Consider the following 27,790-nt stretch of genomic DNA (forward strand, 5'->3'; position numbering starts at 1 on the left):
CCCGACGCGCGGGCTCGGGCTGCCAGCCGCCGCCCTCGGGGGCAAGGCGGCCCCGGGGCCCCCGCGAACCCCCCGGCGGCCGCACGAAGGGGTCGGGGGAGCCGCCGTCTGGGTGACCCTCCCACCGGGCCCGGTCGCCCCCCGGCCGCCCCCGCGCCCGGATTTCGTTTGTCCCCGCGGTGCGGGGCTGCCCCGACGCCGCTCGTGGGCGGGGCGGGGGGGGGGGCTCTTCCCCCGCCGCTAATTAATTAACAAACGCGGAGAGGTAGTGGGTGTCTGACCCCCGGCCAGCGGCGCGCGGCGGCTGCAGGAGGTTAATTGCGCTGACCGGAGACGGGGCGGACACGGACGGGCTGTGCGTGTGCGGAACACGCGTGTGCGCACGGCGGCGCCGGCGCGGGGCACACGCGGGGCTGCGGGTGGGGGCTGCGCGGGTTTTTGCGAGTGCGGGGCTGTGCGGGGAGCGCAGGTGGGGCCGGGCCCGTGTCTGGTGCGTGCCTGTGCCCGGACCCCTGGCCCAGGTTCTGTTCCGTGGCACCTCGCCTTTCTGCGTGTGCGGAGCTGCCGGTGCTGCCACAGGGGCGCGGGGGCCGTGTTTGTCTGCGGAGAGCCCCGTGCGTGTGTGCACCGCTTGCCGCAGGCAGCCGGAGCTGATAATTGTGGTTGTTACTGTGAGCCCGTTAATCCCCCGAATCCCTTTACCTCCTGCTCGCAGGGGATTACAAATTAATAAAAGCAGCTTAGGGGCGGGAGCCTCCAAATACACATATGGTCCTGCCGACGGCAGCACCGGGACTTTCGCCGGCTCCTGGGGGCGGCGGGGGAGCCCCCACCGAGCCCCCGACCTCGAGGCACCCACCCCGGGGTGCCAGACCACCTTGTCCCCCTCCGGGTCCTGCGGGGCCGAGGGCTGGGTCAGGGCTGTCCCCTGGGATGGTTCCTCTGGCCGGGGACAGGCTGCAGCCTGCGGGACAGCTCAGCCCTGCGTGGTTGGGAAACACTGCAGGGAGACACTTCGGGGACCAGGACTGGGGTCCCCAAACAAAGCACCCAGAAATGCCAGGCTGGAGTTGGGATCCAGGTGCTGCCCGAGTGTGACCGGTGCCGTGCTGCAGTGCCACCGGGTGCCACCAGCACCTGGCCCTCCCCAGGACCACGAACAGCTCCTGGGGGGAAGCTTGATGACACACATGGTCCCTTTTAAGCTCGGTTTTTAAGTGGATTTTTACTCTGAGCCTCTAAGGAAGCACTTTAAGCAAACCCGTGTGCGGTGGTGCCGGTTCCCCCGGGCACGGGACAGGGGTGGGGCAGCTGTGCCGGGCAGCAGGCAGGGCAGGGGCTGTGTCCCACTCAGGACCACCAGTGGCACCTGCCAGCCCCGTGGTCCCTCACACTGTGACACCCAGGACCCCACAAACCCCCTGGTGCTGATCTCTCCCTGCACACCCTCCTGTGCCCTCCTGCTCAGGGTGCAGCAGGCACCAGACCTGTCCCTGGATTTCTTCGCTTGGGGTTCTGCCATTAATAAACCCCAACTGTTAATAAAAACCAACCCACCCAAACATTTCTTTCTTCCTGGTTCATTTTCTCTTCCCTCGTTCAAATTCCTTAGCAGCTCCTGAGAAATCTGGGCTTAAAAATACACCTTCCCAAGATGAAGGATATGGTTTATAATGGACATGTTCATGAGCTGTCCTGGCAACAGAGTTCAGCTAAAGACAATTTGCAAACACAGGTAAAGAGCCCAAACGCATCCACTTTGCCCAAACGTTTGCAGTTTATTTTAAACAAGCACATTAATTTACAATTTAGTACAAAACAGTCACTTTTCCTTCCAAGAGAGGAACGAGACAATAAAAACCCAATCAAACCAGAACAGACTTGGAAATGTCAAGTTAATGACTTCAAATAAATAGAACATTTAAATTACTGAAATGGTATCGTCACTATTTTCAACACCTCATGTGCAACAACACACCTGGGACCTTCGTTCCCATCCAGTTCTGTGCAGGAACAGCAGGATGGATATACTGCTGGAAACAGAAAATCAGGAATTCTCACAAATAACTTCACCAGGTTTCTTTAGCACTTGCAGCTTTTGTCTCTCCTGGCACATTCTACTCCTTTTATTTTAATATTTCCTGTTTGAAAACATCCCGAGAGCAAGGAAAGCTCCATGAATTACAAAGGGCCAAGAAATCCCTCTTGGAGCTGGCTGCCCCCAGCACAGCACGATCCCCCCAGGGAAGTGGCTTTGCAGGAACCTCTGTGGACAACACACCGCACAAATAAACCCTTCAAAATTGAGGAGATGGGGCTTGGAGGCAATTTTTAAACCAGAAACACTTTCCTGGCAGCATCACCCATCCCCCAGCACAGACTGGATCGTTACAGAGACATAAAATGATATAATTTGTCATTAGAAAATACAGAAAATAAAACCAAGCAAACCAAGTTTACACAAGTGAATTCAAAGTCAAGAAAACCTTCCTAGATGAGGACATTGAAGTGAAAGCCTTGGCTGGTTCACTGGCAAGAGCTGGAGCACCAACACAGGCAAGCAACATCCTAATTTCACACTTTTCTACTCTGAAGAGACAAAAATAATCCACTGAAGTTTGAGTGTTGATTCATTTTTGTTGTGTCACAGCAATGTGGAAGTTAAATGTGTGTAGCAAAACCCCTCCATTATTCTAAACCCACACTTGCTTTTTAATGGCAAAATCATCCCTACAACTTTCCAAAGTCTTTTGCTTTCATGTGCAGACGACAAAGAGCAGAATGAGTCAAAGCTAATGAAACCAGGTCTGTGTGTTTGGTAGAATTCTAAACAACAGCAGTAATGACTGAATGTCAACTTGAGAACGTGCAACAATACCGACAGCAGGAATAAACTGGCCCAGTTTTCCAGATCCAACATTGCTGTGCTGGGTTAGGTCTTCCTGGTGTTTGGATTTGCTTTTAAAGCTAAGTGTCCTTGCTGGTGGGCTGGGAACACCTGCCCAGATTAGGCCTCCCAAAAGTTACCTGATTTTCAACGCTAAATGTGGAATCTCCAGGTTTTCCTCTGAATGGATTCCTCTCACTGGATTCCAGCCCAAACCCAAGGGCCCTGATGAGCCTGGACTCCCCTTCCCCACGGGCTCACCATCCCTCTCATGCTTGCAGGGTGTTTGCATATCCAAGCCCAGGTGCTCTAATGATAGGGAGTCATAAATTCCTGAAGAGACAAGGCCCAGGATGGCTCCTTGTGCCAGAACTCTGGAACTGTGAGGGTCCTCAAAGAGCACAGACCCAGCACCTCTGCAGGAATGTTGGACTGACACAGTCATGTGAACTGAGATTTTTGCCTCTGACACGTTCACAACACCCCCAGAAAGTTGTTCCTCTATGTGGGTGTTATTTTGATAAGCTACAAGGGACAGTGAATCTCTGCAGCTCAGTTCTGTTATTCCAACTGGATGCTGCAGAGACACAGCAGAAATACTCCATTTTGTGAACAACCAACATCTGATTGCAAAAAAATAATCCTGTGGAGTTTTTGTGCTTTTTTGTTGCCAGGCTTCAAACTTTCTCTGCTGGGGCTTATAAGGGAAATCAGAGGAGGACACACCAATGGTAAAATCCAGGGAATTGGCCAGGGACTCCTTATTCCTTCTCGTGTAACAGAGGAGCCAGCAAACATTCAATTAAATTAAAAGTTGCAAATGCAGAATTGAAAGGAAAAGCCTTTTTATATAACATAATTAATCTGGAGAACTCACTGCCACGAGAAAACATTGAGGCCAAAACCTATTAGGATTAACTAAAGATTAGGTAATGGATAACTAGAACATGCTCAATTACATTGGATAGGATTATAAACTTCACTATCCAGGACGTGAATTATCCCCCCCCAGCCAGGATCACAGCAACTCCTACTCCCAAGGATGATTTTGTAATGTTTTCATGGCTTCTTCTCACTGCTGCCCCAAGGACCCCAGACTGACCTGTAGAGGGAACTGCCACATCCCAGAACGGGGCAGCTCTGGGCCTTACCCATTAGGGAACCTTCCTGATCCCAGCAGGGCACTCCAGCAGCAGGGATGGAGGAAGGGCTGTTCTCTGCACTGCACAGACAGCTCTACCCCTGACACTCAGTGAGCTCAGAGCTGGAAATACCAGGGGAAGTGTTAATTGCCCTGTTGTGATGGAGAAATTCGACAGAAGAAACTCAGTGTTTGCAGATTTTTCCATCTGTTCTGCCATGGTAACACAAATCTTGCTGTCCTTCACTAAAAGCATCGTTTTCCTTTCCTAGACTTCATCAGGATTGGCTTCCACCTGGGTAACACCATAATTACTTAGCAGTCAGAGTCAGGCTGCTCACTGTGCTGCAAAACTCTCATCCTACTGATGGCACACACAGATCCTTGGCTGGGATGCACCAGAGGATGGATGAACGACTGGAACATGGAATGCTTCCTACTTCAAATATGCCATGTAAATAACTTTTCAGAAAGTCATAGAGGTTTAAATTGATTTAACCAGAAAGAGAACTCTTGTTTCCTGAAAAAAAAAATCAGAATTCCTGCTTCTCCCAGTGAAGCAGCCAAGGTACCACTCAGAGGAACCGTTCAGCACTCGGGGAGGTGAAATCAGCTCTGGATAAATTAAAAAAAAAGTAACACCTGACTTGAAAATACACAAAACAATATCCAATTTCCTTCTCCAGCAGGCACAGTGGATTGCATAATGCAATGTTTACTCTGGAAATGAGTAAAGGATGTTGGTGGGAAGTCATGGAAAAATCTTAATTGACAAATGCAACGCTCCCTTGCGAGGACATTGACGTGGCCTCGGGCACAGCCTGGGGATCTCAAGGCCAGCTCCACCTGTTCAGCTGAACACCTGGGAAATGCCTCGGGAAGAAAGGGGTCTGGAACAAGGAATACTGCATATAAAATCCCTGATCATAAATATTAAAGCTGTGTCTGGGACTGAACAGCCACGTACAACGAGAACTCCTACACCGAGGAACGATAATACTTCACTTTCCAGCGCTTGGATCTCATCCGGAAAAAAAAGTACATGATCATTAAAAACAAGGAGGATGCCACATAGAGGATGACACACAGACTCATGTCTAGGTTGGAAAATCCAATCCCTAGGAAGGACACAGCTTGCCTCGTCCCTTTGAGGTTCACGGATGCGGCCGCGTTTTTCCCGCTACCTTGGACAGCTCCAGGATTTCCCACCGGCTTCTCCAACACCCTGGAGCCTGAATCTACTGGGTTTTCCTTATCCTGGAGCTTATTTTCTCCATTTCCCCCTGGGTTCTTCAGCAGGCTTTTGTCTTTCACCTCTCTTGTGTCTCCCTGCTCGTTGTCACTGGGGTCAGCCTGGCTCTCGGTGTATTTATAGAGAATATTTTCACTGCTGTAGTGGGACTTGAGGAACTGCAGAACTTGGTCTTCATTCCAGCTGTGCAGCCCTTTGATTTCTTCATGACATGCAGGACAAATGTCTGGAGTTGGCCACTGAACTTTGGGAAATTTTGGATCTTCAGTCAAATCACCTAATTGAGAGGAGAAAAATAGAAATAAAAAAAAATCAGGAGGAATGAACTGGGAAAGCTGCACCATCAGACACCTCACAGGGAGTCGTTCCCACTTCCAGTGAGGTTGGCATAAAAAGCCACAGCACAATAATGTTTGAATTAAACCAAGACAATCACAAATTTGTGATTTCCCATCAATTTTCTCATCAATTCTGACCCGAAACATTTCAAAGTACAAACACTAAATCACAATTATTTCCCTTTTCTCACAGCAAAAGCTGCAGCATTTCAATCCCAACCCGACTCCTGCAATTGCTGCTTTTAGAAGGCAGGAACACACAACTGTCTGGGCCCTTGAGGGTTAACCTGAATTATGGTGCAAAACAAGCTGCTCTTTTCACTCAGTGCTCCTTAATCCCCGTTTTCTGCCTGGTTTGCAGGAGCAGCTCCAAGGCCAGACACTCAGATATTTTCATGTTTCTGTGTTGGGAACCATTTCCATCCCAAGCTTGCTTTTCCACAGCTCTGCATCATTACCAGAGCAAACTGTCTGCAGTACTTTAAAAGCCATGTTTAAAATACATTTAAGATGTATTTTTCAGCTAAAAACCAAGTCTTTAAACATGTAACACTGTCTTGAATTAGATCTAATTTTACCATTTCAGATGCTCACAGCTCTGGCCACATTTCTGAGCTGAACACTATTGCTGGTGTCACCCTTTCATCTGAAACCCAACATTTTAAAATGTGAATGGAGATAATTTTTAGAAAAAAAATCTCCATCTGGTAAAAAAACCTAATGTATTTACCTGATTAGTGCACTAACACTTAAAGTATTTCAGAAATATAGATTCTCATTTTATTACTATTATTATTATTATTATTCTTTTTAAAGGCAGGAAACTTCCCCATGATTTTGGGTAAAATAGGGCTTCAAAAGACATTTAAAAATAGTTGTCTCCTTGATATTTATGAGCGAGAGAGCACATTTGCTTTTTTATCCTAAAGATCACTCAGCAATCAATTTGTTTCAATAGAAAATGCAGAAACAAAATGTGTTACAGCAAGGTTACAAACAGAAACCTCCCTGTACTTGGTGTTTTCCTGCCAAAGAGGGAAATGCTGTAAATCCTGTGCATTCTGAAGGAACAGGGAATAATTCAATAGGGCAGAGCCATATCCAGCCACCTCCTGACCCAACTCCAAGGCTGCCCCAAGGTGTTCTCATTGACCAAACATCATTTCTCACACGGGGCCACAAATACAGATGCAGCTTTTAAGGGTGAAAATACATCACTGTCCCACTGAGAAATTTTAGCAAACTTAAAAAGCATAATTTAACATTATTATTTATTCCAGTGTGTTTATACTTCTTACTAAAAGGGTATTTTAGCTGGCTGCTGCATCACCTAAATCAATATCCATGTGAGTTTTCCAATACCTTAATGTTCTAAATAAGTGCATTGCTCCACCACTTAGCAACTCCAAGTCCACAGGAGTTGCCTGCTCCTGTGTTCAGCCCAGCAAAGGGAACCAAAATTAGGGGATGCTTTTATTTAATCTCTAATTATTTACTTTTTTTCTCCTCAGAGAAAGGAGGCAAACTGTTTGTACTCACAACAGTATTTAATACTTCATAAATCTTGGGAATTCAGCATAAGCATAATAAGAACACAATGTAGCATATTTAAATTGTAACTAATGCTGCATTACCCAGATCCATAACAGCAGACAAGGGATTTAGTGCAAAGAGAAACCAATTTTCTTTAGTGCTTTAGTTACTTGATACCCCCATAACAGAATGGATTAAACACAACCAGTATTTTAACAGCACTTTTGGTCTAACTGCAAACACAGGGATCTGGAGGGGGCACAGATTTCCTTTATACAGTAATTTTATTTTATTCAGCTGCTGATCTGCCAAGAGTTGAGGCTCTTTTGTCCTGAGAAAGCCTCTTGTTCAATTGCCATCGTTTTGCAAAACAAAACAAAGGCAGGTTTTAACCCTAAACTGTTACAGAAAGAAATGTAATTATTTTTTATCCACTGCTAAGCAGCTGAACTGCTCTTTTTGGAGAAGGCTTCGATTTGTGCTCCAGAAAGAGCCTCTCACCAAGCAACAGGTGAACTCTCAGAAGAAACCAGCTCTGAGCACGATGTTTTTCATTCTGCAGAAAGGCCCAGCTCTGTCTCAGGTGTTTCTCTGCCCTACCTGCCAGCCTGTTGTTCACCACGTTGTGCTTCTCCCACAGCCACAGAACAGCCTGGTCCAAGCTTTTCACGGAATCCATGGATTCTTTGGCCATCTCCTCGAAGTGCTGAGCACAAGCCTTGCACCCAAAGAAGTGCTGGATGTATCTCCTCATGACCTGCAGCACAATCTGGGGGTTGTCCTCAAGACCTACAAGACAAGTGACAGACACAGCTCCAACAGCAGGAAAGTGAAGTGGGGGAGAAGGAAAGGAAAAGTTGCTCAATTTTTGTTCCATAGAATTGACACCTGAATTTAGAGATCTGAAACAAGTGACTTTTGTAATTTAAAGTGGCTGTTTATACCAATACATACAGCACGTTCAGTCTGTACAACTGTGCTCAAAGTTACCCTGAACAACACAATAAAATAAAAGTGTTCTCTAAATGAAATTTCTCCTTTCAGAGTATCTTAAAATTTGAGGGGAAAACCAAACTTAGTTAAACGAAAACCAGGCATTATTTTTATCATTATTTGTGAAATTGTTAAAATATGCAAAGTTCACACTTTCTGTATGTCACAACTCCTGTGGAAGTAGAGGCTTTCTCCAAGCTCTTGCCCAATAACTAAATGAATATTTAAGTTGTGCATTCACCACTGCATTCATGCCCAGGCACTGAAGTTATGGTGACCTTGCTACTGAAAAATCAAGAGTCAAACCCTCCTCTGGTGAGTGCTGCACGAGGTGCCTGTGGTGGCTGTTTGTTACTCCACAATTGTGAGGAATTAGAGAGCACCACAATCTCATTACAGTTATTAATTCCACGGCTTTTTTGGCAGGCTCTGAATGCATGGAGCAGCTGCTGAGCAACATTTGCACTTCCAAGAGTAAATCAGGAATTCCTCCTAAAATAAACACCAACACGTGATTCTTTCTATAACATTCTCACTTTCACCCTAAAGATAATGCAAGAGGATAATTAATTCAGCAGGAAGATAAGGCCTGCACAGGTTGAGGACTTTGTGGCCTTTATTGTGTCAGCAGGTAGCTCCTTACATCTCCTAAGTGGTTTGAAAACCTGATATAATTTGTTGAAATCCTAATGGTTTCATCTCAGTCTCAAAGAATTTCTGATTCATGCTTAATTGACCCAGTAAATTATGTCAAAATGTATTTTAAAATGTACTGTGTGTTACCACGAACACACACTTGTCAAATTAAACACATTTTATGGTGCAGATTGATCAAATTACAGACTCCTGCTGCTGAACACCACGAGTAATTTACTATTGCTTTGTTTTCTTGGGAAAAAAAATCATCCTCAACAAAACCTGCTCAAACTATCAGAGCACTCATCTGTTATAGATATGGGAAATACATCAAGACTGTCATCAACACCTTTATTTAGAACAACAACAGGATATTCTTAAACACAGCAGCAAAAAAAAATCTTTAAAGCCCAAAGAAATCCTAAAAAACACATAATTTCTCCTCAGCCATTCAATATCTGTGATTGAACTGACATGTATAAATAAAAGCCATAAGATTAAAGCAGATTAAATTACTGCATTAAAAGAAAGGCTGGAAAATTATTTTGGAAGTTGAAACGAATTTCAGGCAGAACAGTTTTACCATTTATACTGAAATATGTATTTAGGAAAAAACCCAACAACAAACACAACAGAAGTAACTACCAGCCAATTACGTCTTTGTGGAGAAACAGATTCATACACAAATTTATTATTTATTTAGTTACATCTGTTCTCCTGTGCAATGTTACACCCCTGGAAATTCATTTTGTGGGGAGATCTGCCAAATTCACCAACAGATTAAAAAAGAATCCAGATAATTTATGATAAAATCCACAAGCTTGTCTTATTCCCACCAACACATCCTGTTACCTAAAACCACATTTCTTGTAATTAAGTGTGCTCAGGAAATGATTTCTACGATGATTTTACACATCCTTGGGTGTGAGCAGTTCTGTCCCGAGTTCCTTTGGATCCCTCCTGCTGCTCCCACTGCTGGTTCAAATTTCCCCATTCAGCATTAAAATGTATCAAATACAGCCCAATAAAATCATTTCATCAAGAAAGCCACAGCAAGTTCACCCAGAGTGCCAGGCCCTCGAGCACAGGGGACGATCAAGAAAAATACATCTGCTTTGGAAAGAAAACAATTGCAAAATGGCTCATTTTGTTTGTTTTTCTTTTATCAGCCCCGAGATGAATCTTCTATTAACATCTGCCATGTATCATCGTGTAATCCTCCTTTTCTCTTTCCTCCCAAACTACTGCAATTCAGGGTAACCCTAATCTTTAAAGTGGACAAGAACCATAAAACCCTACCTGTGGTGGGAAGGATTAGGGAGTACATCATGCTTTTTAGTAGATGGGATTTAAACAAGCAATAAGGAGAGGAAAACCTCCCAAGACATAATCCCACAGTCTCAGACTGACCCAATTCTTTCACCATAAGAAGTGATCATCACATATCTGGCCCGATTTACAGCCAGGGTTAACTGTGCCAAAGAATTCTCAGGTTCTACAATGTATTTTTAACTTCAGGCTCATGCCTGAAACAATTTGAGGTGCAACTTTGTTTAGTTAAATATTAAGAATTTTTTTTAGATTTAATCAGAGCACTTTGGGACTAAAAGGGGAAATTTAAGTTATGCAGGATCCTGCTGAACAGCTCAAAATCATCCAGTGCAAACCCCTCAAACTCACCAGGCAGTGAAAGCACTAAATAGAAGAAATTCAATCTACTGCCCCATGAATAACAAACAAAACAAAGAGAGAAATAAAAATCAACAACAGGATGATTTGCTATCAAAAAATGCAAGAGAATTAGTCAGATTTGAAGGATTTTCACCCTGACTGCAAATAATGCTGGACAAATGTATGTATTTATAGTGTGAAATAATAAAATACTTTCTAACATACAATCAACAACTGGTAAATTGAAAATTTCTGAGTTTTATGATGTCCATGTAGAATTCTCATATTCCTTGGAAAAGGTATTTAAAAGGCTTTAAATGAAAACTAAATAGAACTGTAACCAAACAAAGCAATGTCCTGGCAGGAATAAAAACATATGAAGGCCAAAATTTTAGCATTAGTAATTCTATTTTCGTTGGGTGAGGAAAATAGATTTTATAACCAGCATGTTTCTTAAACAGGAATCATCACCAGAATATTAACAATCAGCTTCACAAGATGCTGCAAGTCTAAAAATAAGCAATTTTACAGAGTGCTGGCAAAGTAGTAAATCACTGCAGGGATTAATGACAGGTACATTCAGCTGAAAAAAAAACCTCAAACAGTCATAACATACAGTATTTAGGAAATAACATTACAGAAGGATCAGCTAATGGCTGTACATCTTTTATAGCTACTGAAGTGAAAGGCTAAACCTCATTTTCCTCAAATTTCATTCCCAGTGCAACCTCAGGTAACCTGAATCATTTTCATCCCTTTTCAGGGAGCTCAAAATTTTTTTGTTTGAAATTCTCTCTTTTTTTTTTTCTTTTTTCTTTTTTTTTTCTGCTTTTTTACTCCCAGCTTTAGGGCCACACACTTTATTTAGCACATTTCCAAGGCTTCCTGCTGCAGCTGAGCTCTGACCCCTGCTGGTGCAGCCCTGCAGCCACTCTTCTCCACAAATGGATTCCTTGAGGATTTACACACCAGAAATATTTGCTGCTCACCTGTGTTTATCAAAGCTTTTGGTCTCAGTGCAGCCTGAACAGTGAGGGTATGGAACAGCTTCCAGAAGGAGCAGCTGTAGCCCCTCAGCTCTGGTCTGCTGCCCTGGCAGCCAACCCACTGGACTTTCCTGGTGAGAAATATCCCAGAAATCTGAAAAAAAAAGAGATGCATTTTAAGTATGTGCTGCTCTGGGGCCTAAATGTACCACTGAACACAGCAGCACAGCTGATCCCACATGGGATTGAGGTGATCCAGGGTAAAGAACAATAAATGACTCTGCACTTGTTGCTGATGAATTCATGCTTAAGGCAAACAAACTTTTAAAAATCCTTAAGTCTCAGATACTCTGAAGCACCATCATAAAACTCATCCCTCTTGGACATCTATTACGTGACACAAAATGTTCAGTCACTGACATCAGACCTACTAAAATTAGCCTGACAGAACACACGAAGTAGTTTAACCTATGAGGGCTTTTTTTAAGAACACAGCACACAAAAATATTCCTGTACACTGACAGAGCTCCAGCTTCCCTGGGCACATTCAAAATTCCCTACTGCTCCACAAGGTTTACATGATTTACAGTGCAAAGCCTTAACTGGCTGTAAAATTCAGTATTATTTCTTCTTAGAACAAACCCACTCCGTATTTGTTGCACCTAAAATCCAGTGCAAGATTTTTGTTTCTGAGACTTCTCTCTCCTCTTCCTAAAACACACAAAGGAGGTTTCCAAATTTCAGACAGAAACAGGGAAGAAAGACTTGCTAAGTTCTGCACAAAGACAGCCCTATCACAGGGCCTTGCCCAAGTGGGAGGGGATTCCAGCAAGGAAACGGAAGAATATTTGGGGAAACTCTTCAGGAATAATGCATATTGCAGTGAATAAATTCCCCATCACTTAAACTCTGACCTTCAAGAGAATCCTGCTGATAGCAGGCACAGCAAAAGCAAGTCAAAAATATCCTCTGGGAATCTTGCATCCCTGGGGATGACATTAGGGAACAAGTATTGCTTGCTCATTATAAAACCCAGCCAGGATTGTGTGTTTCAATTCCACTCATTTCAATTTCTTCCTGTGGATGTGGTTTTTATTTTCTGCTAATGATTTCACTTTATTTTCATTTTAACCTTCTTATAACTCCATTATGACTGAGGGAGCATCAGTAAGTGATGTCTGAGATTGATACAGAATCTTATCCTTTCCTAATGCCGTGTTTTATGCTGGAACTGGGAACAGCTTACCCGCATTTTGTTGTTGACCAGATCCAGGATAGCATCATAAGGGATTTTGTCTAATGGAAGGCTCACCAGCCACTCCTGCAAGGTCTCTAACAACTTCACCACAGGCTGACGGCCAGGAAAAAGCTGAGAAAAATAAAAAAAAAACAAGGAAGAAAATATTTCCAAGTACAAATCTCATTAGCAGTGAGATGCTTTCGGCTTTATCCAGATGTTTTTCCTGTCTGTAAAATGCTTCATTTTGTTTTCTGACGAGCAAATAAATTACTTGTTCTGCTTTCAGTAAAAAGCCATCTCACACCAGCTTTTGTTTATGAAATTCAACAAGTTTTTTGGTGCAAAATGTTAAAAATAAAGCAGGCAGGAATGCTACAGAACAACTTGACATTCTATAGGATTTCACATGAATATAATTCAGTTCACAATGTTGCTCAAAACACAGTATAACACCTCAGTGAAACAGAGAGGCTGAAATCCTTCTCATTTTTGGAAGATCAATCACAAAAATTAGTTCTTCTTAGTCAGATTTCTGTCAATTTAGGAGTTGTTATCCAGAAGAGCATTTTCCCTTTCATATGTGTAAGAATGATTTCGAAAGTGATCTGGAATCAGGGACTTCCTTAACTTGGAATTTACAGGAGCCACCGCCTGGCAGATGAGTGTGAGGAACTGTAAATCAGTGCTAAGGCCATTATTTCACAGCAGAAATGCTTTGATGAGGGTTGTAATTACTACAGAATTAAGTCCAGTATGATTGCCATCCTTTAGGACCCTTCCAGAAGGAGCAGGATTTCAGTCATGAAAATTCCCCAAGCAGGGAATCAAAGACCTCTGTGCCTTTTGGATTGACCACCACTATAAACAGGAGAAGAGTATAAAAAGGTCTCCTAACAGAAACCCCTGAAAATATGAATGAGAGCTGCAAGGAAAGTGTTAGATGACTTAAAAAATGCAAATAAAGGACAGCAACCCCTGGTGTGACAGGGCAGGTGGAGATGAGCAGGCACCCAAAGAGAACATTCCCCATTTATCACCAACAGCCAGGGAACCAAATGACATCAGCTGGCCAGGAGCCATCAGGAAGAACAGAGGATGTTTTAGGGATAATATGATGGAAAGATTACCACCACACTTTCTTAAAGAAATGAGGCCAGCTGGAGATTTCTGACCTCTGATGGCTGCAGGGGGGAGCTGGCTGGGTAAGGAGCTGTCTGTCTGATTTTCAGATAAACCCAGATATTTGGAAATGGTTCATATAGGCCTTATTATTCCCTTAAGTGTTACTGATTCACTTTTTAAAAGTAAAACATAGTGTTAGCTACACAATAAGTAAATATAACGAGCTATTGGTCATTTCAGGAAGCTGGCATTATAAGCAAAATTATTTAAATTTTTTTCAACTCATATCACATTTTATTACATATATTTTCATGTAAATGTAACATGTAAGCATTTTTAATTTTTAAATACTCAATTATATTCCATATCTCAGTTACTTCTGAATACTTATTTAATTAAAAACAGTACCTCAATTATATTCAAAATTTAGACAGAAGCTAACATCTCTAAGTAGAACACCATTTGCCAAGTATGCATTAATGAAATCTAAAAGTCAAGAATGAAAAACAAAGGTTGGTTTAATCCCACTGGGTTACAATAGCTACTTATCCTGAAAATCTGATAAATGGACTATATTTACAATGTTAGTTCAATATGTTGCAGACTACTTAAGCTTTATTTAATTTTGAGCCCCCTAAGGTGAAATTAAATTGCATTTTAACCCTGTAAGTATGTCAGAACAGCAAACAATACCTCAAAAATAGCCTTTAAATAAACCCACCAAACCCTTTTTTAAGCTACTGAGGACGCACACACTTAAACACCGTGCAAGACATTTTGAGAGACTTATGTCCCATGATAAATCTTATGGTGGAGGAGTTGCTTCATCCTCACAAATAATCAAAGCCCAGAAGTGCCTACCTTGGCAGAGATGGTGACAAAGTCCTTGAAGGTCTTTAGCTCAGCTCCCTCGAGTGCCTTGTGCGTGGCGAGCTCCACCCGGAGCAGGAAATGCAATCCCGACTCAAGGTCAGCCATGTACAGCCTGGACCTGGAACACACATCAATCCTGGCATGCACTGGCAGCTTCCTGCCACTCGTTTCCTCACCAGTCACAGAGGTAAAATTGATGGAGAGGAGGTGTCATTAAAGCTCCTCCAGCGCTGGCCACCCCACAGTGATTGCAGCGTCCTGCCCGGCAGGGACTGCTCCGTTGGAGTGTCACAGGCAGGGTTTGGATAACTGAGGCACAACCACACATAAGAAAATTTTTTTTTATGTTTGACTGAACTTGTTGCCTCCCAAGCAGCTTTACCTTGTAATGGAATTATAGCCCTGGTGTAAGGAAATTACAGCTTCTCTGCTGGGCTGACCACGAACAGAAACAGGACATGCTCTGAACAAAGGGAGGCTTTTGTTCAACAACAGGGGATTAAACACAGGGCAGGGGTGCAAACAAGGCTGAAAATGTCAGTGTTGAAGAGGACTGAATTAGAAATTCTCTCTCAAATGCAGCAATTTTACTGCAGGTCCTTTCCCTACGAGCTAAATCACAGCAGCTCTTAAGACAAGAGTTATGACAAGTACAAGTAAACAACATAAACCGAATCAAACATTTTCACAGTTCCTTCTCACAACCAAATATCTTCATAATCAAACCCACTTTACAAAGTACAAATGCACCAGGCACACAGACCCAACTTTCAATGCTTTTCAGGCAGAGTGAGACAGAGCAACAGAACTGAGCAAACAGAAGTTCACAGAGTTAACATTTCTTGCAAGAGTTCAGCAGCACTATTGTTTCTAAAAAACAGAATTAAAAACCAATCATTCAAAAAGCTGGCTGATCCCACCTCCTAAATAACATGCAGGAAAGAACATATTAAAAGACAGAATCATCTATAACCATATATACCACATCTATAACTTAATTTAAACCACAGACTTACTGTGAATTTATCTCCTTAATTAATAAAGTACTCACTTAAATTTTAAAAACCAGCAAAATTCTGCTTCAAGTTTCTTAAATAAAGGGACATCCACATGAATGCAGGAGGTTCTCCAAAAGGATCCTATTTAGAAGATACTTGGAGTGGAGATTCATGTCAACAAGATTTTGCCTTGCTGGAAAGCAGCTCAATTTAACTAAGTTGTTTTGCTAACAGAATGTTTCATGTCAAGTATTTTATAACAGTCACTGAAAGAAGATGACACTAATAGTGTCTGTGAAAGGAAAATAAGTATTATATGAAAGCACTCAGTCCCACATCTTTTCCATCTAAAGATGCTGAGGGATTATCTCTCTGCAAAGGCTTTGCATCCTTCTCTCAAAGAGGGAAAGAGGGTGAAGATAAACCTTAGAGGATTTGGTGTGATAAACATCTTTTGCAGTGACTTCAGTATTTTCTATTATACTTGCACTTGACAAGCCCTTTTTAGTGGGCACTGCTTCACTACTACAGACAGAGAATTTCCCACAGAAATGTTACAGCTTGGTATTTTACTATTTATTTTTTTCAGGGACACTGATGACTCCTGAGGTTTTCCACCAATTCAAATCACATTTCAGTAATGGGTGAAAAATCCTCGGTATTTTCAAGGGAATTGAATATTTAACAATACTTTTGGTAAAAACATTCCTTCCATAGCAGTGCAATGTTTGCTGCTAAAAATACTGGCAGCCCTCAGTACTTTCACCTGTGAATTGTTTGAAAAGCTGCTCACAACTGAACTGAACGGAGTGAAATGAAGTAAAATATGGAACTGCACTAGGATTTTATAATAAATTACAGCACAGCTTCCCACATGGCAAGAAAAAGCTGCAGTAAGTTTTAGTAACTAAATTTATCAAAACCAAGGGCATCACTTACTTATCAAACTCTTTCCACACCTTGATTTCTGTGCTCTCCTCTTTGTTTTCTGGAGCAGGCAGCTGGAGTGGCAAAAGGAGTTTTTTCCTTACACCTGGCAGTGACTTTAAATATGAAGAAAAGAAAGACCGTAGAGGCTTCAAACTGCAAATGGACAGAGAGAGATCACTTTTAATCTCAGACTAAGTGGATGTCCAAAGCAAATTAGTGTATTTATAAAATAAGATATTCACTTTGGTTTCTGCTTTACAGTCCTACCACAGCATGGTCTGTTATGATACAAAGTGAAAAGAAATAATGTTCAATTTATGAATAACAAATCACTTGCATTAGTGGTGTGACATTCCATTCAAAATAAGAGCAAATAATGCTTACCCAAATGTCAATTCACATCACACAAGAAAAGGGATTTTTTTAAGAACTCTGATGCTTCATTTATTTTTTCCACTTTTGTTTTGAAGCTTTTTCCTTTCAGAAATACCACAGTAATAAATTAAAGCTATAAATGGCCAAAGGTGGTAAATAAAAGTAGTATTAGGTCTTTTATTGGTAATACAGGGAACACACAACTTCAGTCAGTACAATATATTGATGAGGTGTCAGGACATCAAATCCTGACATTTTTCTAAGTTAAGTGAACCTCCCCATAACCCTCTTACAGATAATTACTTGTTAATTAACCCATGGCTGCCATTGGGCTGTATCAGGTAGCACGAGGGGACTGAGGTGACCCCCAGTTTCTCCAGGAAAGGTTTATCAAAATTCAACGCTCTCCTCACCACGATGTTTTCATACTGGATCAAGTCTAAGATAACCTGGGTAATGAAAGGATGACATGAATTACACATTGTTCAAGGAATATCCAATCTTGCAGGACAGGACACATAAACAGGTGAAGTGCATCATCCTTTAAGAGCATCATTAAGCTGTTTGCAGGAAATGCACCTACGGCTGCTCCATGCACATGAACAATTTCACTTAAAGAAGATTTATTCTTCTCTAGAAATTATTACTCCCATCTTCCTTTTTTTTATTTTTTCTTGTCTATCCTGGTCTTCTCCTCCTGCCTTTCATCACTGATGACACATGGCCTCCTTTTCTTCAGCAGTATGGGAAGGTTTGTCCATATTGTCTCGTGTTGTAAACATGAAAACAATGCTATCTTCTGTTTCACTAAACTATTCTCTAAAGCTCAAATACCACATAACACCAGCAAACATTTTTTATCCTGAAAGCAGACTGCACTTTGTGTTAATCCAACAACTCTGTCTTCCTCTCTAATAAAAACAAAGTGAGTGTGAAAAAAGCTGAAGAGCTTTATAACCTTCACATTTCTTCAGTAATGCCCACTTAAATCACCACAGCAGCTTCCAGAGAACAAATGTCTGGAAGCAGCCTGCTTCCCAAAGTGATTCCCACTTCTGGCAGCACAGTCTCCTCCACTCATGATACTGGGCCATGTCAGCACCAAATCTAATCAGAAACATTTTGCAGACACTGGATGTTTCCACACAGATTATGCCGAGATAATTGTGTAATTTTTTTTTCTTCTCTTCCTGCCAAGATCTAGGATAAAAGTAACAGTTGTCTGAGCTAACAGCAGGCTCATTAGGAGGGGAAAGGATGCCCACTCTAATAGTCTATTGGGAAGCAAAACTGAAAGACTTCCACTTCCTCTGTGTTTCTGAACTGTGCAAATAGTTTCATGCTACCATCTTAATTTCCCAAAATTTACATATGAAGAAAGAGAACTGGAGAATTTAGATTATTATAAACAGTTGCCCAGAAGAATGAGTATTATAAATGGTTCTCTAGCAGTAACAAAACAAGAATGTAATCTGACACTATTTTTGTCATGATCTTTCAAATCTTGAAAGAAAATTGTGCTTGACAATTGATAAATTAATCTACTAAAACAGGAATGCAAGAAGTTAACATGACATCACATTCTTTTGTAAGCAAGTTCCTCTGTGTGACTGAACACCACAGCCCTATAAAATCCCTGGGTTTTATGATCCCCCAAACATGTGTGACCTGGTCTAGTGCTATAATCAGAGAGTGGTTGCTTGGCTAAATAAGCTCAAATCCAGCTGGTTTATGGTAAAATCATTCAGAGTCACTCTGTCCCCCACAAGTCACACGTTACCTCTCGGCCAATGTAGGAGCTGTTGCTCTCAAACACAATGGCTGTATAGTGGTGGCTGTTCTTGTCAAAAAGAGATGTAACATCACTGGACCTTTGAAGAAAAGAAAAGCAATTTAGCACAGAATGCAATACACTCATGGAATTTCCTTTTATAATCTCATAGCAGAACTGATAGTAAGAAAAAAAAAAAACCTCACTTCATTTTTAATCTTCTACAGTTTATTTAATTAACTGAATAAACAGGGAGCAGCTACATTTGAAAGAAGGAACTTACAGCACTGGATCCAGTGGTGGGCAGGCAGGAGGTCTCACCTCCTGGGAATGGTTCTGCAGGAACTCAATCATCATCTGACGAACTGTTTGCAGCTCTCGATCTGCTCCTGCTGGGAACAGGTTCCAAAAAACCACAACCCTTCAGAAAACTGGGAAAAAATGACTCACATGCAGGTTTTCTGTGCATGTGAGTTTTCTCATGCTTTTCTGGGTCAGGTTTCTGCTTAAAATTTGGAAAAGCCAGCATAATATTTGGCTGAACAACAGGATTTAGTTGTAGGATTTCATTTTAATGTTGATGTGAGATCATACTTAAAAGCTGTCATCCCACCCCAACATTAATAAAACATCAAGACTTTTCCAAATGTATCCATCTGCCTGCCTTGCTGATTTTCTCTTCAAACAAAGCTTGATTCTCAATGTGAACATTTTCACAGTAGTTGCTGTGGGCAACTTCAGCAGTTTTACTGCAATAAGGATATTAATCATGAATTAAAATCTGCCAAGGTGTATCATTCCTACCAAATGGAGAGGCCCCAAAGCCATGAACAAGAGGAGGAAATAACTGAAGTGTGAGAATATTTTATTTGCTTTAAAAGAACCACATTAAAAAGCAGAAAATATCTCAAATGCCTGAAAGGTATCACTAAGGTTCTCTTGTACAGGAAGGGTTAATGGTGCAGGTGGTCTCTCCTCTGACCTCTGGCCTTTTAAATGTTCATCCACAGAAAGGGACAACATTACTTTTGTCCCAGACAAACCACCTCAAGCTGTGATCCTGTCAAACCCTGGGATAAGCCTATTTTCAGTGAGTCACCATCTGAATAGGGGCTCTCCCAGTGCAACTCAGGATGCCTGGAAAGTGGCCAAGGGATCAAAAGGCACCGGAGTCAGGATTGAGCAAATTGGATCTCCTGCTGATGAGGGGTGTGGTGGAAAAAAAAGGGATTAAAAAAAATTAACAAGCCATTTGTGAAATTAAGAGCTACGTTAAAAAAAAAAAAATTTAGGAAGGTGATCCCTAAGTTCTTGAAGAAATGTTTTTCCTGCCTAAAATTCTGATTAACACTTCATAGAGTACGTGAAATATCCTGTTTTAAATCAGTGTCCATCCCATTCCTGTCCAAAGTAACTGACAGGCAAAGGGATTTTGCTTGTTGTGTGACACAGCCCTGGCTGACAGGAAAACTGCTCTGGGAATTTCTCACAGTAAAATGTTCTTACCTTGGTAATTTTCTCCAGTTGTAAACTGCTTTGTAAATGCTTTGAAGTACTGCGTGGGAGAAAAGAGAAGTCACCATCAGACAAAAAAGCCCAATTTAGGAACAAAAACGGCTTTCAAGAGTTCTCACTTTTACAGCTCTAACTACAAAACATTTTAATTCATCTGGTCAGGAAACAGTTTTCCCTCTTAGCCTATGAGTTTGAAAAAGCTGCTTCTCACCTACCCGAGGGCAAGAGGAAAAATACCGTAGTGCATAATTCAGTGGTGTATATTGATCCTGCACTGCAAACATTAACCCAAACACAAATTAACTGATCACCAAATCAGTGCTACCAACTGTGTGTGCACTCAGAACACTGTTCACATTTTCCCAACTCCCTCCAGTGGTTAAACAGGAGATCTAAGGGAGCTTGGCTGCCTTCTGCTACAAAAAATAAAATGGAAAAGATTCAGTGTTTAATAAAGAGGATATCACAATTTACACCTAAAACTTTGAAGAGTAAAAAAAATTAAATATTTTTCTTATTATCAGGGTAAAAGATCACAAATCCTACAGTGAAATGTCTCCTGTTCCCTCTCCTGTCATCACAGTTTATTCAACCCTCTCCATCCACCACATTCTGCTCATACTTAAAAATGTGATTATACAGACGGACTGAGAAGGTAAAAATTGCATTTAGACTTAAAAATGAACAATGGCAGATACTTTTGGCTAATGTGGCATCCCCTTTAAAAAGCAGCTTAAGCAAATTATGAAATTAATCACAAAAATAGTGAAGGATCAGTCAACAGTAAATTTTTAACTGGTCATGCAATCAGATGTTTTCATGAAGCAATTTCAATGTGTTCCCTTTACTTTCACACACCAAAACTAAAAACCCTATTAATAATCCTGTAACATGTGAATTTGAAAAATATTTATACAAATGATTATCTAATGAACCTACTGAAACTAGGTGTTATATACATGTGATAACATGATACTTCATAGAATGATACCTTCTTTCAATAAGAATTTTTCATATTCAGAACTGAGAACTGAATTACTGCTCAAAACAGCTGCATCAGCTCTTGCATTCAGCAAAAAACCCTCAAATTAATCTTTTATCAACTCTGCCATTTTCTCAGCAAAGCAAAGCAAAACTCCAGCTACAGAAAAATGAGTTACACATCACTTTATGGTTTTAATTACTATAAAACATGCATCATTTGCCTAAGGCAGGATGTTCTGCCACTTACCCTAAAAGTTGGGTAATAGTGAATCCCATATTCTTTGCACGTCTCGTAGTTCCCTTCTTCCCCACAATCCAGCACTCCAACTCTAATTGCAGATTCCCAGTCTGGAAACAAAGATATCTTTCAATTTTCAGCAGAAGTCACCACGGATCCCAGCTGATGAATTACCTTGCTTCCCATGGAAACCAGCAACAGGACTCTGAGAGATTCCAGTGGCATAAAAATCCAGCCCTGGGTCGATTCTCATTTGCCATTCATTTCCATCCCCCAGTGTAATACAATCTACTGATTTTTAAAATAACTAAAACCTCCCTGTTTTTCTTGGCTGCACCAGTGTTTTCAATGCACCTAAACAAGAGGAATCCCAACACACAATGCAGCAGTCGCAGGGGTGAATCCAGGAAGATGAGATCGGGGCCAACCCAACACTTGCAAGGAACTGGATTGAATTCCTCAGCTTTTCCCATTAGCTGAGCTCATAAAATAGAGCATGTAGAATATATATAACTGAATAAAATTCATCCAACAGTTACTCATCCACATGGCTGTCAATTACAAACCCATCAATTTGATGCACCTTGTACTAGAGCCTTTTTGACAAGCTGCTTTTTCTCCAACTTACAATTTTCTGAGAGGCTTCAAAATTACACACAGCCCCCAGTTCATATAGTGTCAGCTGAAAGATGTATGTATCTGGCAGTATTGTTCAGAAATGCATTAGTTATACCCCAAAAAATACTTGAGTTTTAACCAGAGTGTTAAACAGTTGAGTTTGAGCACCACTCTGGGTTTTCTTTACAGCAATAACCACAAGAGTTCAAGTATTTCCATAAATATGCTTATATAACTTCAGTAAAAGCTTTCAACTAACTTACAGCTTTTTCCTCCTCTTTTTGTTGGGAATTTATCTTTTTGAGCCAGGCTCTGCTGCAGCAATCACTTTAAGGAAGAACCACTCCAAGAGAATCTTTAGACAGCTGCTTTTTAAAGCAAAGTTAAATCACACCAGCCCTGGGCAGAATTTGAAGGCCCCCCACAACTCCCAATAAAATTTAAAAAGCACTAAAATTAAACCTGCTTTTATAGCAAAGAGCATGAAAGCTTCATCAAGTTCAAGAGCTGACAGACAGTTCTGGCCTAGCTGCCTCTGAAATTTAGCTTGACCTTTATGTGTCTTTGGAGGAGCTGGGGCAGCTGATGGAGAGGTTTGTGCTGAACGTGCCAAGAGCTGAGCGGGCACCAGGAGAGCCCTCAAACACGCTGGAGCAGATGGGCACCCATTCACAGCAGCACAAAGGACACAACAGCCCATTTCATCACATAAAATGCAAAATACAAAAGAAAAGTTTGGCTTCTGGGTATCTCCCTCATTCAACCTTCACCACTCCTCCTCCTTTTTCCACCTGTCTGGATCCTCCTCCACGCCATGAATAGGGGCTCTCTGAACACAATGCAAATAACCCAGCACAACAAAGCAGCCCCACCCCAGCTAAACACCCGGGTTAAAGAACACCAGCTGGGATGTGCTGCTGAGCATTCCTGCTGCTGGAAACGGAGCTTTTCCTTTCCAAGGGATGCCAGAGTTGCTGCAGTGTGCAGCCTACACTCTGGAGTTACAGCGGCACTGTAGCCTGGGTCGGCTTGTTTTAAAATGCTGATTAACTTTAAATTAGCATCAGTGGTTTTGAAATACTGACTCACAAACGATGGGAAAGAGGCAGATGAATGATGCATTAACCAACACAATCTCTGTTTATGCTAAACAAGTTCCAGTGAATGACAGGACTGTGCTGGACAAACTGGAAACCTGCAGGTGGGTCAAACCTCCCGCCTGAGAAATGCCACAGAGCAGGAACCAGGGAATTACAAGGAATACGCTTTCTTTTCACAAACCTGCAGCATCCTCTCCAGCTGGGTGTTTTCCATCAGGAAGTTTCAGTCAGGGAGGTAAAAGGCTCATCACAAGGCACCTCTCCCTCACAGCTGCTTGAGAGTTGTCTATTTTGACACTAGGCTGTTTCCTGAATGATGACAAGGTGATTTGGTTCCCCACCAAATGTATTCAAAGAACAATTTGTAGTAGGAAATCATTATTGCTGAATTTGGAACAGTTATTCCAGATCCTGAGGAGTGGATTGGTTCTGTGTGTAGTTCACAGGTTGTTCCATGTGGGATTTCCAAGGGTTTGTTACTACACATAATTCCAGCCCAGAGATATTTTTCTGGATAGACTGAATCATCTTTTAGACAGAAAAAGGACAACTAGCTCTAATGGCCACTTTGGCCACTGCTGTAATAAAATGAAATGTGTGATTAGGAAAGCAGCAGCACTGACTGAGCTTAAAGCCTGTTCTGAGAGGGAGTATCAAAATAAAAACATAAATTACACAAAAGCAAGCACTGATCCTATTTTTCAGGAGGATTATGTTCTGCTGTGAAGTCTGCAATGGTAGTATTGCCAAGATTTAGCAAATGAGAAATGAAATAAAAATTAAGTCTATTAGCACAGGCCTTTTTTGGACAAAGCTGTTGCGCCAATTTAACCGGATTTTGTTTGGACACCAAATCAGCAAACATAACCCCAGTGACCTAGGAGTTCCCTAATGTAAATGAACCTGCATCCTCAAGTATATCTTTAATATCCTAGCAGATGAGTAAATATTTTTGAAAAAGAAATATTGAGACAGATTAAGTGGGCAAAATGTTTTGGGTTTGGTTTCTTTGATGAAGCTACCAATGAAAAGTGTGACTGTTCTCAGTCTCCTCCTAAATGCCATTCATCCCAACTTGAAAATAGAAACATTTTGCAGACAAGTAACATCAAAAGCCAATTGCATTTGCTGGTAGTGCCAATGTCCACAAAGTTTCAAAATCCACTTTCTAAATGAAAGTCTTCATAAAAATGTAATGGATGAAAGGAGAGAGAGGCCTTTAGCTGGCTGCAGTAATACAAGTGCATAACAGTATTTGCAGTTACCATGACTGCAGGTGAGAAAGAAAATATGTATTTGAAGAAGCCTTTACGAGTTACAAAGGTACCACACTGCTGTAATCCTGTGTAAATTCCCGTCTTATTTTGACCAAAGCTCTGGCCAGTTTGGGCTCTTATGCTCTCCACTGCTGTGCTCAAAGACCTCCCTGTTACTTCAAAGAAGGAGAAGATCTAATATTATTTTGGCCACAAGCAGATCAAAGCAGTAGACAAAATGTTACATAAATCTATGCAAATTAAACAGAAAAAAGTTACTGGCTTATAAACAAACCCTTCATGCAAGTAAGGAGCACGTGAAGTGCTCTGAAAACCATGACTGCTCTCTTTCTCTCTGAGTTTTTGCTCATCAACCACAATTCCTTAGTGTGTGATGAGTTCATCAGGACCTATTTTTGGGTTGGTTTCCAGTTCCATATATCTAAACATACACCTAATACTGCTCCTACATTTCATGTGAGTTGTTAACACTTTTCAGAGTGTCACAGAACAGCCAGAGCTCTTCACTCTCTCTCAAAGTGAAACGATGAGTGCATTAGAACTGCTGTCTCCATCCTAGAAACGTCTCTTGGGTGAAATGTGAAATTAAGAGTAGTTCAAAAGCCTTTTGCACCGCTATATTAAGCATAACATTTCCTACAAATTTGATCTCAGGTTTCCTCCCCAGCAGAAGTACTGAACTTTAATCGATACCTCAGGGGCCTATTTGTTTCCTTACATCTACAAATAGAGTAAAACACTTCAGCACCTGCCAAAAAAAACTGAGCAGGCTAAGACACAGCAAGGCAGGTCCCTCAGCATAAACTGTGGAGGCCACCATTTCTTTTTAAGTCACTAATTGATAAATCTGAAAACCTGGTTCTCACTTTGCTAGATTTTTGTGTTATTTCCTGGTGATCCTTTTCCCCCTTTGAGCCCATCCACACTACACTGAATTTGCAAGATATAAATCAAGTGTGTGCCTGGCCTCTCCAGTACCACAGTATTTTCTTGTTTATTCTCTGAAAAAAAGCTGTTCTCTTTACAAAACATGTAGAAGATAAACATCGTGCCTTCAAGAGCTCAGTCTAAACAAACCTCGGGTACACAGGGACACTTGCATGCAAACCCACAGCTGGACTGCTGTGTGCGTGCAAGGTGATGTTTTATCCCTGGATTCCTTCAAAACCTTTAATTTGGAATTGTGCTTCCACCACCCACCCCTTGCTCTGTGCCATGTGCTACTTTGGCTGTGTGGCACCACCAGAGCAGGGGATGAGGGTGATGCTCACACACTGAGACACAACCAGAGCAGGGGATGAGGGTGATGCTCACACACCGAGGCACAACCAGAGCAGAGGGATGAGGGTGATGCTCACACACGGAGGCACAACCAGAGCAGGGGATGAGGGTGATGCTCACACACCGAGGCACAACCAGAGCAGAGGGATGAGGGTGATGCTCACACACTGAGACACAACCAGAGCAGGGGATGAGGGTGATGCTCACACACCGAGGCAGAACCAGAGCAGAGGGATAAGGGTGATGCTCACACACCGAGGCACAACCAGAGCAGGGGATGAGGGTGATGCTCACACACGGAGGCACAACCAGAGCAGGGGATGAGGGTGATGCTCACACACCGAGGCACAACCAGAGCAGAGGGATGAGGGTGATGCTCACACACCGAGGCAGAACCAGAGCAGAGGGATAAGGGTGATGCTCACACACCGAGGCACAACCAGAGCAGGGGATGAGGGTGATGCTCACACACGGAGGCACAACCAGAGCAGGGGATGAGGGTGATGCTCACACACCGAGGCACAACCAGAGCAGAGGGATGAGGGTGATGCTCACACACTGAGACACAACCAGAGCAGGGGATGAGGGTGATGCTCACACACCGAGGCACAACCAGAGCAGGGGATGAGGGTGATGCTCACACACCGAGGCACAACCAGAGCAGAGGGATGAGGGTGATGCTCACACACCGAGGCACAACCAGAGCAGAGGGATGAGGGTGATGCTCACACACGGAGGCACAACCAGAGCAGAGGGATGAGGGTGATGCTCACACACCGAGGCACAACCAGAGCAGGGGATGAGGGTGATGCTCACACACGGAGGCACAACCAGAGCAGGGGATGAGGGTGATGCTCACACACGGAGGCAGAACCAGAGCAGAGGGATGAGGGTGATGCTCACACACCGAGGCACCGCGGCTCACACAACCCCCGGGCACACGTGGCATGGCCCACAGGTGACACAGTGACCGAGGCCCCGCGGTCACCCAGCCCAGCGTCTCTCGGGGCACCGCGAGGCACCGCCGCGGCCCTGCACCAGCTCCGGGCACCGCGGGAGGCCGCGAAGGGCCGCAGGACAGCGGCCAGGCCGGTGGGCCCGTGCGCGGTGACCCGGTCCGAGCCTCACCTTTGACGTCCCCGCCAGCGCTCGCCAGGTGGGCGCGAAGGCGATGCAGTGGCCGCAGGACGAGCTGTAGAACTGCACCACCCAGGCGGCCGAGGAGTTGAGCAGCGCCGGCCGCACGGAGCCGGCCGTCAGCACGGTCAGCGGGTCGTGCCCGGGTCGGTACAGCCGCGCCGTGGCGGCAGCCGCCAGCAGCACCGGGATCAGCGCCGGGAACAGCACCGGGAGCGGGAGCGGGAGCGGGAGCAGGGCCCGCCGGCCCCCGCCCGCCGCCGCCATGTTGGGACGCGCGGAGAGGGGCGGGGCGGGGCCGCGCCATAGCAACGCGCCGGCCATGGCGGCCCGGCGGGAGGGGAGCGGCGCTGCCCCGAGGGCAACGGGGAGTGTCCCGTGGCCCTGAGAGGAGCCGGGATTGTCCGTGGCCCTGAGGGGACCGTCCCGTGGCCCTGAGGGGATCGGGAACTGTCCCGCGTCCCATGAGGGGAGCGGGGATTGTCCGTGTTCCTGACGGGACCGTCCGTGTCCCTAAGGGAAGCGGGGATGCCCCGTGTCCCTGAGGAGAGTGAGGACTGTCCGTGTCCCCTGAGCGTTGCAAAATACGGAATATATAACATTTTTATTAAAAAAGAATGTTCTTTGATGCTTGATTTAATCCGTGAAACAGAGAGCACCCAACAAGGTCTAAGTGAGGTCCTAGTGTTAGAAAAATGCTCGTCACTGAAGTCGCCACACAAGGGAACAGGTTGTCCAGAGACGGTGTGGAGTCTCCCTCTTTGGAGATATCCCAAAGCCATCGGGACACAATCCCGTGCCATGTGCTCTGGGATAACCCTGCTAGAGCAGGGAGGTTGCACTCCATGACCCACTGTGGTCCCTTTCAGTCTTACCCGTTCTGACCTTCTGTGA

General features: G+C 43.2%; 1 protein-coding gene across 1 annotated transcript; it reads right to left on the minus strand.

Annotated features, from left to right (window-relative positions):
• Positions 1–1,755: 1,755 nt before the first annotated feature.
• Positions 1,756–27,176, minus strand: QSOX2 (quiescin sulfhydryl oxidase 2). Its single transcript, XM_039561620.1, has 12 exons — positions 26,888–27,176; positions 21,493–21,609; positions 20,253–20,301; positions 19,030–19,138; positions 18,756–18,846; positions 17,279–17,424; positions 16,610–16,753; positions 14,661–14,790; positions 12,684–12,806; positions 11,441–11,591; positions 7,752–7,940; positions 1,756–5,557 (listed from the first exon to the last, which is right to left on the minus strand). Exons 1-12 carry the CDS (start codon positions 27,161–27,163, stop codon positions 5,007–5,009), a joined length of 2,076 nt encoding a protein of 691 aa, XP_039417554.1. The 5' UTR covers positions 27,164–27,176; the 3' UTR covers positions 1,756–5,006.
• Positions 27,177–27,790: the final 614 nt, after the last annotated feature.

The sequence above is a fragment of the Corvus cornix genome, chromosome 17 (assembly GCF_000738735.6).
Source record: "Corvus cornix cornix isolate S_Up_H32 chromosome 17, ASM73873v5, whole genome shotgun sequence".
Taxonomy (NCBI): Eukaryota; Metazoa; Chordata; class Aves; order Passeriformes; family Corvidae; genus Corvus; species Corvus cornix.

Coding starts and splice junctions, on each gene's coding strand:
- QSOX2 (XM_039561620.1), bottom strand. CDS start 27,163: ATGGCGGCGGCGGGCGGGGGCCGGCGGGCCCTGCTCCCGCTCCCGCTC. Junction 19,139..20,252: donor AACTGGAGAAAATTACCAAG/GTAAGAACATTT, acceptor ACCTGTTCCCAG/CAGGAGCAGATCGAGAGCTG. Junction 5,558..7,751: donor GGTGAACAACAGGCTGGCAG/GTAGGGCAGAGA, acceptor CCTCTCAATTAG/GTGATTTGACTGAAGATCCA.